The 13,219-nt window shown below is 44.5% G+C and overlaps 1 protein-coding gene across 1 annotated transcript in view; it reads left to right on the top strand.

Moving 5' to 3' along the window:
• HUNK (hormonally up-regulated Neu-associated kinase) overlaps window positions 1-4,822 on the top strand; it is a 193,908-nt gene extending 189,086 nt beyond the window's left edge. Inside the window, exons 10-11 of the mRNA XM_006886755.1 lie at window positions 2,788-2,968; window positions 4,164-4,822. Coding sequence (XP_006886817.1) covers window positions 2,788-2,968; window positions 4,164-4,822 — 840 coding nt within the window. The remainder of the gene's footprint in view (window positions 1-2,787; window positions 2,969-4,163) is intronic.
• The last annotated feature ends 8,397 nt before the right edge of the window (window positions 4,823-13,219 follow it).

Here is a 13,219-nt window from a genome sequence, read left to right as displayed (position 1 = left end):
TTGGCACCCCTCTTCCCATTTACCCCTGTCATCCTTTCACCTCAAGACCTAGGCAAAATAAACGCTAATTCAATAAAGGCTTTCAAAAGGCTCTATAAGGACAAGAGGATGTTTCCTTGAGAAGCTTGAAGCTTTTCAACCACCTAAATGAAAAATAGATGAACTCTCTTGAATTGTAAATGCTTTTAAAGTTTAAGGGAAAATTGTGAAAATTTCTCTTTTTTTCCTCTCACCCAGAGTAAGGTAAAAAATGTGGTTCCTCTCTTTAACCATAAACATCAGAGTCAGGAAGAGACCTTCTAGTGGTGCGCCCTTACCCATTAATTTCATTCAGTTTGTTTTTCACTGGCATTTCTTCCCATTTCAATAACTTTATTGAGCCTGCTCAAAGCATCTGGCTTTATTCCAGGGGCTAAAGAGTTGAAGATGCATCCTACAGTCAAATCCACTCCTAACAAAGGATTGTGATCAATAAAAGCAAGCCTTACATCAAAGGTGGCTTAGTACGTTCCAGGTTTAAGTGCATAGCTAAGTGTTCAAATGACTAAGGGATGGGAAAAAAGATAGTGATTCATCCAGAATTGCTCATGGTGATTAAAACATATGAAAACTAGAATTCTCGTTATCTCTTCACCACTTTTCCCGGGAGGGGGTGCGTTGAAGTGACTGTAAACGGGGGTAATTTTAGCTAAAAAAAGTGAAGAAGATTTACTAAGGTTACTCAACAGGGACATGGCTGGTAGAGCTAGAGCGAGGTGGTGTGAAAGAATTAAAGAGAAAAGGAGAGACACCCTCTCCCCGGAAAGTTGGGGCAGAGCCAAACCTTTTGGGTCATTGCCAGCAGAAAAAGTGATAATGACCATCAGGTGGGCACTGCCTTTATTGGCTCCCAATCTCACGAGACTGGTCATAGCTTAGCCCTGCCAGGGGTCTTGGGGGCTTGATTGGGGTTTGGGTCCCCTGCATCCCTGAGGAGGGGGCTTTTTCCTGATGTAACCTTCTTCCTGGCTCCTGCCAGAAGTACTGTCACCTTGGGGCAACTGTGTTGGGTTTTTTTACTTCCCTTCTATTTCCTCTGAGAAATCTTGCTTTTAGTCCTCTCCAGTGGAGTGGGAGGAAGAGACCGAACAGGTAGCAGTTCTGTCCGTGATAGTGATGGATGGGTTTTTGCCCACTCTGTGGTGGTCTTGTCTTTGACTGAACAAACTAGAATTGATCTTAAAGTGGGAATGGTTACACATAAACTTGTCTTCTTGGAAGAGTTGGAAATGACCTAATTGTCCACCAGCGGACGAATGGCTAAAGAAACTGTGCTACATTTGTTAAGGGGAGTACTATGAATCACTAAAAAATGATCAAGAATTTGTGAAATAGTACACAACATGGATGAATCTAGGACAAATTATGCTGATTGAAATCAGTCAGTCACAAAAGGACAATTACAGATCACTCCTATTAAAAAAGCTAGGGAAAGATTTACACACAGAATCCATCTGGGTGGGTTAACAGGGATGAGAAGGAAGAAAGAGTGGAGCAAAAATGAAGAGATAAATTTAGTGAGGGGAAAGGCGGTGAACAAAAGAAGTGTGATTAGCATTCTAATTAATTACTAATCAATTATAATGTTCCAAAACAAAATGTCTGTGAAAGATTGAATTTTAAAAGTGCAATATGATTTTTAAAGGCAAATAAAATTTTTAAAATAAAAGATTTAAAGCATGAAAGCTGCTGTTTTGCACTGCCACCTCTGTAAAGATCCTCGGCACGGCACTGCAAATGCAGACAGATTGCTGCAAGTTCCAGGCTGCCTTCCCCTCACTCGTTCAGCCTGTTCTGGGATAGCTGACCTTCAAGAGTTGAATTGTGGTATTGACAGAGAATATTGAATATACCAGTGAACTGCCAGGAGAATAAACACATCAGTCTCAGAAGAAATAAATCCAGAATGCCTTACAATCAAGGATGACAAGCTGACATCTCACTTACTCTGGACACATCATCGGGAAAGACTGATCACTAGAAAAGGACACCATATTTGGGGAAGTAGAGGGTCAGAGAATCAAGGGATGCCGTCTGTGAGGTGAACTGGCTTAAGAGCTGTACCACTGGCATCAGATACACCAATGGCCGAGAAGACAGAGCCGGACCAAGAAGCTGCTGTTCCAGATACCTCTGCGTGAGTCAGAGCGGCAGCTAATAGCGGCAGTGATGACCTCGTCTGTGCTGAGGCACTTGAAAGGGTGCAGCTCCGGGGGCTTTTCTCTGCTATCAGTCTGCCTGCTGCCCAGAATGGTCCTTGGCCTCATCAATCAAGAATGTAGGGTTTTGAAGCACTGGAGTTTCTCTAAGACACTTGGTTCACTTTTTTAAAGAGGAATCATGTTCTATATTCTCTTATTGTTCTACCCAAAAGACTTAATACTCATACCATAGTATTGCATCATTCTGGAAAAGGCAATACAATGGATTGAGCCAGTGACTGAAGCAATCGACTGAAGCATAGTGGAGACGGTGAGGACGGAGTAGGACAGTGCGAGGTTCTGTTCGTAGGGTTGTTGTGAGTCTATGTAGTCGACTTGACAACACTAACACCATCATATTATCACTCCTAGGCATAATAATAATATTAAATGTCTCATATAACTTTTTAAGTCTAAGAATGAAAATATAAAAGGGGCCATTCTAGATTGAAAGAGGCTAACTAAAATACAGTATATTCTCTTGGTATCTGAGTGTTTACTGGGTTTTTTTTTGGGGGGGGGGTTTCTTCTTCTCCTCAATTTGAAGGATAAAAAGCCCAAAGAACAGGAGAAAAGAGGAGATTTCCTTCATTGGCCATTTTCCAAGAAGTTGGACAAGAACCTGCCCTCACAGAAGCCAGCCAACGGCTCCGTCATCACACAGATCCAGAACACCAAAGCAGTCCTCCGGGACCGGAAGAACCCCAAGCCTGGTTTCCCTGACAAAGGTGAGCCTGCCTCTGTGGTGCCCCATGGGCCCTCCGTCAATTTGGGACCTCTTGTAAGGAGCCGCAGCCTGGTCCCAGGCAGAGAGAGAGGTGGTTCTTATGCTCAGTGGGAAAGACAGAAACCATCGAGAGGCCACCTGTCCGATATTGACTGCGCAGAAAGGCTGAGAAGGAGGGGAAATGGAAGTGATCATAGTGTTTGAGCAGAGATTAGGATGCTCGCTGTTGTGAGGGCAGAGTTAAGTGTGTGGGATTTGAGGGCATAGGAATCAGAGTGCATAGAACTTGGGCAACAGAGATCAGGGTATATGGTGTTATGGGATCAGAAAGGGTTGGAGGTTCAAGTACACCTGAGGCATCTCAGAAGACAGACTTGTCAATCTAAAAAAAAAATCAGCTCCTGAAAACCCTATAGAGCACAGTTCTTCTCTGATTCACCCGGCATTGCCATGTATCAGGATGGACTCAAAGACGGCAGTCTTGGTTCATGTATGACTTGGAGGGTTCCCAGTGCCCTGGCTGCTTCTGAAACCACCCTGATGGGTTGTAGCTTGCTCCAGAAGCAGGGCCTGCAGAGAAAAGATGCTAAAGCAGAGCTTGTTCCACATGAACTTGGCTCCCTTTCCCTCAGCTCCAAATGTGAAGGGGTTTTCCCTTTCATTTCTGGCAGTTTGCAAACCTAGTTTCCAGTCTGTGCCAATTTGAGAGAAAAACCTTGGAGATTGGCTCATTGCCTTAAACATATAGAAGAAGAATGTTCATCTCCCACGCAGGATTGGATGAGATGCTGTTCAGATCAAAAGTTTAGCGGGAAATACTTCTCTCGGGGTGGATGAGCTGAGGGCTGGTTTGTAGATGGGTCCAGAATTTTAAACAACACTAAAGGGAGTTGCTATTAAACGGTATCTTGGTTTCTTAGTGCTGCTGTAAGGAATACTACCAGTGAATGGCTGTAACAGATTCCTTTTCTCACGGCTGTTAGGTAGCATCAGGTTGGCTGTGACTTACAGCAACCCTACGAAGCCCTGTGCCAGCCTCATGAACTCTACTCTTCTTAAAATCATTGTTGCCTGTGTGTTCACCCATCTCATGGGGCAAAGCAGTGTCTCCAAAAAGCTGGTGCTCGGAGCAGGCGGGCGAGAAGGATTATATACACCGTTTATGTGACTGTTTTCTTTTGCTTTCTCGACTACAGATTCCTTTGGCTGCCGCAGTATTTTCCGAAAAGCTTCTGATTCCAGTTGTGTGGCTTCTTCTTCCATGGAGTTCATTCCTGTCCCGCCTCCCAGGACCCCCAGAATTATGAAGAAACCAGAGCCCCATCAGCAAGGGCCCACAAGCGTGGGTGTCTCCCCCAGGGAGGACCCCCTGATGCTGGAAATGGTGCGCTCCTTCGAATCTGTGGATCGCGATGACCCCACAGAGCTGCTGTCCCCGTCTCCTCACTACAGGATCTTAAACTCTCCCGTGAACCTTGCTCGCAGAAACTCCAGCGAGAGGACGCTCTCCCTGGTCCTGCCACCTGGAAGCACGTCGCCTGTTCACACTCCTACACACCCTACTCTGGTCTCCTTTGCTCACGATGACAAGAACAGCCCCCCTAAAGAGGAGGGTCTGTGCTCCCCACCCCCAGTCCCTGGTAACGGCACCAGCCAGCCTCTGGGGAGCCCAAATTGTGTGAAAAGCCGAGGCAGGTTTCCTATGATGGGCATCGGGCAGATGCTGAGGAAGCGGCACCAGAGCCTACAGCCTTCGGGGGACAGGCTCCTGGAGGCCAGCACACCCCCGCTGCAGCCTCTGACTCCTGTGAGCCTCTCCTTTGACATGGCTGATGGCGTCAAAAGCCAGTGTTGACCTGGGCCAGCGGTGCTCCTAGTATTGGAGGAAGGCGTTGGAATACGGCCCCACAGGTCCCCCAGGGCCTGACGCCACAGCGCCTCCCTGAAGTATCATTTGTAACTTCATGTCCTCTAAGCTCGTGTCTACTCCAACTTTGAAATAGCTGAAAGCCACTGACCCAAACCTGTACAATCTAACCTCATGAGGGATCCCCAAAGTTTCTGTTAACTGCTAAGAAAGCTGGCTACTGGTGCAACCAATTTCAATTATTCACACCCTCCTTCCTCCCGTCCACTCACCAACCCACCTTTCTCTGCTGTGCTCAGGGGGTGTTGGAATTGTTGATTGCTGCAACCCCAACCCCACACACAATGAGAAGAAATGCAGCACAGTCCTGGACCATTCCTGTGATAAGTTGATGCTCTCACTGGGTTTCCACTGGCTGATGTTTGGAAGTAGCGTGCCAGGCCTTTCTCTCTAGTCATTCTTAGTCTGGAAGCTCTACTGAAACCTTTTCAGCATCTTAACAACACACAAGCCTCCACTGACATGCATGTCATTAGGTGTGTTGGCTGGGAATTGAACCCGAGTCTCCTGCATGGAAGGCAAGAATTCTACTTCTGCTTCTGGGCTTGAGTAAAATCCAGGAAGCAGCCATCCATCTGGGCCACACAGGTTACACTGACTGTTACAAGATCCTTCTTCACTTTGTGCACAGTGTGTGTGCCTCTCGATGGATTATTCTGTTCTCAGCACTAGAACCAACAACTTCTCTAACTGGTTCACCTGCCAAGGTCCTTGTAGCCAGGGTTTCCTGTGCAGCTGGGAACCCCTTCAGGCTGTAGGCTGGGACCCCACCCACACCTTAGCAACCTTGGAGGAAGATGAGGGAGCCCAATGCTCTGCCACCAGCCCTGCCCTCTCTGAGCAGAACACACAGCTGCACAAGGGTTGAGCTTCAAACAGTGGGGGACCCCGTGCAAGAAAGGACAGAAGGGAACACTCATTTCTAAACAAGATTTTGACCATTTGGTTCGGATTTTTTTTTAAAAAAAATTTTTTTTGGCTGAAATTTGATTGAATTCTCTTCACTGGAGAGATTTTTCTTTACATAATGTCACTACATCAGAATAACCTGCTTTTTAAAAACCTGAATGGAGAGATGAAGAGAAGTTACACCAAACTTGGTAATTTCACCAGAGGATACCCCCAATCCCAGTTTGCTTGGGGGTGTTTTCAGTGGCTGCTGGACCGTGGTGACCTGCAGGAAGAGCATGACCATGGGCAGCTCTGGATTCATCCCCCTGCTGTCCAGACAGCCAGGATCCTTTTGGAAGGCGTCGAGCATGGTTATAATTGACTATGGAGAAAAAGAGAAAATCTGACTTTGAACGGCGAGAAGGCAGCATTTCTTCCATGCAGTGCAGTTTTCAAGCTGCCCGGTAAACAAGTGTGGGTGTAGAGCACCATCACTTGCTCTGAACTGGGAGTAGACTCGCTTGGCGGGCAGCATGTTCCAAATACAGGAGAGTTTCCTCTTTGAGGAAACAATGTTCCGCAAACAGGGTTTTTAGTCCATGTTCTGTGTTCACACCTTTTGCCAAGGATCAAACCAAAGATGCGTCTCTGGTTTTGTTTCTGTGTTGTCCTTGTCTGTGTGTTCTGTGGACTGTGTTGTTGTCTGACCTCATTGAGCTGGAGCCTGAGGGAGGTTCTCTCCATGTGGGGATGGAGAACACTTGATGTTGGGCAAGAAAAAGGAGGACGATGCTGGTGTATTTGGGAGAAGAGTTACAAGATGGGACGGAGTCTGCAGCTTCTGACTAATGCAGAGGTGATCAGAAACCCCTGCCATGAATGCTTAGGTGACTGCACACTGCCACTGTGGACCCCCTGGAGTGGCCAGAAACCACCACTGTGACTGTACTGGGGTTGTTGTCTCAGCTTGTTTGCCTCAAAGCAGGCCAAGACCCTTGACTATTGCAAAGTGGCTTCATTCCCACTCGCTTGTAGCCAGCCCTTGCCACATGGCTGTGAGGTGCTTCTTCCTAACTTCCTCATTAGGCCAATAGTGGCCACAAGTCACTGACTAAGCAAGGAGAGAATGGACATTTGACTAATCCCTGAAGTCCCAGCGATACTCAAGCCTTGGCCGACCTTGGCGAGACCTGGAGCTGCTCCCCTCTCTCGATTACCTTGGCTCTAAGGCGCGGTGGGAAGAGGTTTATTCCTAGCCTTCAATGTTATTCTTCTGCATGGCTTCAGACTAGCTTCCAGGACTTTTCTATTGAGAACAGAGCTTAGCAAGCAGAAAAAAAGGAAAGAATTCTCTAGACAAGGCCCCGCTCTCTGTCTGACACGAAGCATCGGATTTCCAGTCAGCGAAGAAGCTGTTAAAGATGACTTCCAGCTGCAGCTGTCCTGCTCTACAAGTTTGCAGTAGGCGTGCCTCTCTTTACCGTGTATTGTGAACTCCTCTTAGCCCCTGATACCTTTTCCTTGTTTTTTCACTTTCCTTGAGAACCCAAGTGTTTCCTTGTCACTGCTGGCTCAAGAGAACAAGTTTCCTGTTCCTCACGTGCTTCAAGAAGAGCTGCAGATGGTTGGTTGACCAACTGAGCACAGCACAAATGGTAACTTGAACTGTGAACTCAGGTGTATTCTGAACCCAGTTAGAGGTGAGGGGGTGTGAGGAAGGTTGAGCAACTCTGTTTTTGTATGTGAGTCCCTGACAAATCTATGAAATTGAGCGAGAGAAGAAATGTTGAACTCTTGATTATTTTATTATATTTATACGGAAAACCTGACTGTCCCTTTGGTAAGTACAAAATGTGTTTGTCTGTGTGACCTATGACTGGTTATCATCAGTCCACTGTGCCTGTGATTTCAGTTAGCCTGGGTTTAAGGATGGAAATGCCTCAACTGTCATCCTGTGATGGATAAGTGATTAAGTTGGTTTTCATTGTATGATTTGGTCATCAGTAAGGACTCTATTTATGTCACTATTATGAAATATGTACTTTTATAATGACTGTGAAATAAACCTTTTTTCCTTCCCACTATGACTGCATTTTTTATTTACTCATAAATCATAAAGGGTGGAATGCATTGCAGATGGCAGTGCCATCTCCTGTAAAACAATTGGCTGGAGTCACAAAACAAAAACAAAGAGTGTTCTTAAAGTAAGAGAAGTTTATTGAAGGCCAGAACAGTTTGCAAATGAAGGTAGTGCAGAGCAATCAAGACATTTACAGAATGCTTTAGTTTATTGGAGTCAAGGGGAAAGGTTTGTAGTGTAAAAGCAGAGACTTCTTACTAAATTACAATTGGTTGTCCGTCTCTGAATTTGCTCAAACTTGCCTGGGCGTTGTCACTTCAGACTGATTTGTTGGACTCTCTCTGGGTGTGCTGGGGTTCAGCTGAGCATAACCACTTAAATTTTTAGGAAACTATGGAAATTAGTGCAAAAGTTATAACTTTCAAGCAAAAAGGAAAACAAAGCAGAGGTCAGTTTTTTGTCTGCATCAGCCATTGCACCCCAGATTTGGGTGTCCTTATATACATTAGATTGGGGGCCTGAAACAAAATGAGGTCTATAGAGCTATGACAGATAAAGTCCAATTCGACCTTCCATCAGTAATTTCTGGATATGCTGAGTGCCTCAGATTTAAAATATTTTTAGACATTGGACAAATTGGCGATTGGCTCGCCTCTGATCTTAACTATCAGGTGGTTTATATTTTAAATATTCCTGCACATGGCACATACATGAGAATTGAGTTGTAGGATAGTTGGGGGCATCATCTTGCATCCTTCCTCTTAAAATAGGAAATCTATAGAAATACACCTCCCTGGCACACTGAAATGTCAATTCAAGACAAATGTGAATTTTTTCTCTTATTTTGAGGGGGAAGCATGGTGGGTTAAGATGTCTCATGGAGATTTGAAAATACTTCACAAAGAACATCTGTGACTATTTCTGGATTTTGCCCTTTTATCTCGGTTCATGCATTCATTTCCTAGGACAACCATAATAAAACACCATTGATGAGGTGACTAGCAGGTCCACTCTCTCCACTACACTAACCTCTTTCTGAAGTCTAATTGAGAGGAAGAATGAGAGTCTAATTTAGATGATTTTTTTTAATCCACTAGCTGCTGTGGAGAACAGGTGGGAAATCTCCCATTCTGTGATTTACAGCCTCTGAAAACTCACTGGGAGTTCAGCTGTGAGTCAGTTCTGACTCAATGGCAATGAGTGAGTTTTGAGTGAAAACATGAATTTATTATCTCACAATTTGGAGGATGCAAGTCCAAATCAACATGTTAGCTAGGCCGTGTTCCCTCCACAAGTCTAAGAAAATAGAGCTTCCAGGAGCCCCAGGCTCCCCTTTGCTTGTAGATACCCGTCACATGGCCCTCTTCATCTCTCTGCGTCTGTTATGAAGACCACTCAGACCCACCCTACTACAGTGTGACCAATTAAGTGCAACTGAAACTGATTATTTCTTCACTCTTCTAAAATGAACAAGATCACAAATGCTGGGAGTTACAACTTTAGCATACCTTTCTGAAGGACACAATTCAATTCATAACTGCTTAGGACCGGAAAAGGGCACTCAAGGGGCTGGGTTTGGATCACCTGCTTGATTTGCCCAGTTTCTCACAAAAAGTTATTACATATACCACCATTGGTTAAGCCTTTTCATCCTCTGTCCATGAGAAAGGGGCTCAGAGGGTCTCACGGCTAGATAGTAGACAAGCCCACCCTCTCTGATATACTTAGCTGTCTTTGAAGTGTAATTGAGAGAAAGGTTATCTTTTATTTTTTTTTAGGAATCACAACATTTCAGAACAGGAAGGGACCTCAGATTTTCTAATTCACGCCTAACTTTTTTTGAACCTAAGAAACTAGGATCCAAGGGCCCAAATGAGTAGTGCAGAGTGGTGATTCTCCATGGTAATAAATCAAAGTAAGCAAGGGGGACAGTCAATAGCAGATCAAGTTACAAAGGCATTTGTGAGGCTCCCAGAAGGAACAGATCTTTGTACTTGTAAGTAATGTTCAACAGTGCGGCTTCCTGAGCTAGTACCTAGGGCTCTTTCCGCTATCCAGAAAGAAAGGCAGAGAGAGAAAGCAAGCTAGAGAGAGGCCGACTTCTTTCAGATGTCCTTATACACGTTCAAGTAGAAACTTTAATGGAAGTTGAAAACTGCCTTTCTCAACAGATCACTCGGCTAAGCAGCAATCCCGGATAGCCTTGTTAACTACTTTAGCTATTAAAAGGCTATTAAGTTTTACTAGATTAAATCAATAAGACATTTTCTGTATAGCCATATTAAAAAGTGAGACAAAGTCAGAAAGAATGCAAGATTGATTTTTTTTTTTTTTGAGGGGTGGGCGGGGGTCGTCTGGAAGCCTCTTGGTTATTGTATTTGTTTTCTTTGTAGGAGCCTCTGAGCTGCAGGCACAGTGAGAATCATTCTGAGCAGAACTGGGAGCTGGTTCAATTTAATGTCATCACTTTTCAATGAAAGGAGCGTATTTCCTGGGTAGTAAATGAGTGTATTATTTGTGGCAGCTTTTTGTCAAGGGAGCTTTGCAGACATCTGGTTCCAAAGACAAATGGGGTATATATTCGTAGTCTTTACTGTGGACCATGTTTTCACTGTACACAATTAGCTCTGAGATTTGATGTCTGCAGGCTCCAACGGACTAGGGTTGGGAGCAGGGTGGGGAGTGGGTGTGGGAGGAGATGTGGAGCGTTCCAGCCTTTGCAGTCTCCTTCTGTGGATATCCACGTCCCAACTAATGCGCAGATAATGAGGTATTTGGGGAGCCGTGTCTGAGAGGATAGAATAACGTGATGTGGAGCAAGCTCAGGGATCATTTGGTTTGAAACTCAACGATGGGGTATTACAAATGAGCAATGTGAGGGATGATCCCTTTATGTTGTTTACAGGTCAAAAATAAACATGACAAAAGATATGGCTGTGCCTTAAAGACCTGAGCTAGTTACACAATGCATTCCCTTCTTGGAAGATGGCCCATTAGCTCTTTTGAAAGCAAGGGCTTATATTTCAAACCCTCAGGAATCACAAAAATGGGTTCTTTCTAGGGCTTGTTACCACAGCCCTCTTTAAAGAACAGACTGGCAAGGCTGTGTCAGGAACAAAGTTTCTCGTCCTAAGTTATGGAGCAAATTCGCGGCAGATTTGAACTGAGACTGCCTTCCTTGTGACCTCAGCTAGGTTCATCTCTCCTTTGTCAACCAGTGTGTTAAATTACGCTTTGTTGTGGTAATAAAGAGTTCTGGTGGTGCACTGTTTAAGTACTCATCTTCTAACCACAAAGTTGGCACTTCAAACCCACCCAGCAGGCAGTCTATTTCCATGAAGATTGTTGTTATGTGCTGTCCAGTTGCTTGCGACTCATAAGGGCCCTATGTACAACAGCTGTGAACCCTGCCTGATCCTTTGCCAACCTTATTGTCTCTGACACACCTACCCCAGTGAGGGTCTTCCTCTCTTGTGTGTATTCTGTTGGACAGTTTTGCTTCATCAGCATGCAATGTCACTGGGAGTTGAAAAGAGTCCATTCAACAGCACCTAACAACAACATAATAATAAAATCTCTGTGACATGTCATAAAGTTCTGTTTCTTACTTGGACCACTTTTAATGAGGTTTGACTGACTCTGGAACAGCTGTGTTCCATGTGGTAACTCAGGGATTTAGGCTGCTTCCTGTTTGTGGTACCATCACCTCAAAATGAATCTTCTGTGTCTCGAGCACAGATGACATGACAGCTGAACCATTTCCCCTGATTCAGAAACACTTCACAAGAGACCCAGAAATTGCAATCAGAGCCCATTGGCCAAAAGAAGTTAGATGACCCTACCTGTGAGGACTGGGATATGATGGGGGGCATAGATAGTTGAGGTGCAGTTAATATTTCTGTCATGGAACAGAAAAAGGAAGACTAATTAAAACCTCTGAATTGAAGGACTGGCAAAGAATACTGAATATATTCAATATATTCATTGGCCCGCCAAAAGAATAATCTGTTTTAAGAGAAATTAAGTAATTATATTGCTTAGAAGCAAGAATGGTGAGACTTCATCTTGCATACGTTGGGCATGCAGTCTTTCTCACTGCTATCAAGTTGGAAATAACTCATAACTAATCCTTCAGTGGGTTTCTGAAATTGCCTGGAAGGAGATTGGCCCTATTTCGTTTACAGAGTCACTGGTGGATTCAAATTTCCAGAGACACTTCTTGTTGTTGTTATTGTTATTGTTGTTCTTGTTATGTGCTGTTGAGTCACTTGCAACTCATAGCAACCCTATATATAACAGCTGTGAATCCTGCTCTATCCTGAATCAACGTTATTGTCTCTGGCACACCTACCTCAATTACCCCAGTCACTGTGTCAATCCATCTCATTGAGGGTTTTCCTCTCTCGTGTTGTCTCTCCACCCTTTCAAGCATGATGTCCCTCTCCAAGGGCTGATCCCTCTTTGCAACATGACCAAAGTATGTCAGACAAAGCTTCGGAATCCTTGCCTCTACAGAACATCCTCGTTTTACCCTCTCCAGGATGAACCTGTTTATTCTCCTAGCACTACCCTTGAATTAGCAGTGCCTTTGCCACCAGAGCTGGAGAAAGATATTCTACTTATCCATGCTATCTAGTATGGCTATAACGGAGATACTGCAAGTGGATGGCTTTAACAAACAGAATTTGATTCTCTCGCAATGTAACAGATGAATTCATGGTGCCAGTTCTATAAGAAGTTTTTCTCTCTATGTCTTATAATTCTAGAAGTTTTCCAATGCAGGAACCTGGATCCAAAGGGTACACTCTGCTCTCTTGGTAGGACTGATATATGGCTTTCTTCTCTCTTTCTCTCTCTTATAAAACAAGAAGTAATACAGCCTACAACCCAGGGGAAATCCCCTTACATCTGATGAAGAGGGTTGTCAAGTTTACTCAGAGCAATCCTGTGAACACAGATCTGAACCTGGTCCTATCTTGTGCTATCCTTACCATCTCTGATATACTTGAGCCTATCGTTACAGACATTGTGTCAATCCATCTTGTTGAGGATCTTCCTCTCTCACACTGACCCTCCACCTTCCCAAGCATGATGCCCGTCTCCACGGACTGGTCTCTCCTAACAACATCCCCAAAGTCTATGAGACTAAGTTTCACCATCCTTGCCTCCAAGGAGCCCCCTGGTTGGACTTTCTCCAAAACAGATATGCTTGTTCTTTTGGCAGTGCATGGGGCATAGATATTCAGCACTCTTCTCCAACACCACAACTCAAAGACATCAAATCTTCTGTCATCCTTATTCATTGTCCAATATTCATGGGAAGTAATTGAAAGACTAGGGCTTGGAAGAGACAC

This window comes from Elephantulus edwardii, unplaced genomic scaffold (assembly GCF_000299155.1).
Source record: "Elephantulus edwardii isolate Elephantulus edwardi_28Jun2011 unplaced genomic scaffold, EleEdw1.0 scaffold00051, whole genome shotgun sequence".
Classification (NCBI taxonomy): Eukaryota; Metazoa; Chordata; class Mammalia; order Macroscelidea; family Macroscelididae; genus Elephantulus; species Elephantulus edwardii.
This window is presented reverse-complemented; position numbering and strand designations above follow the sequence as displayed.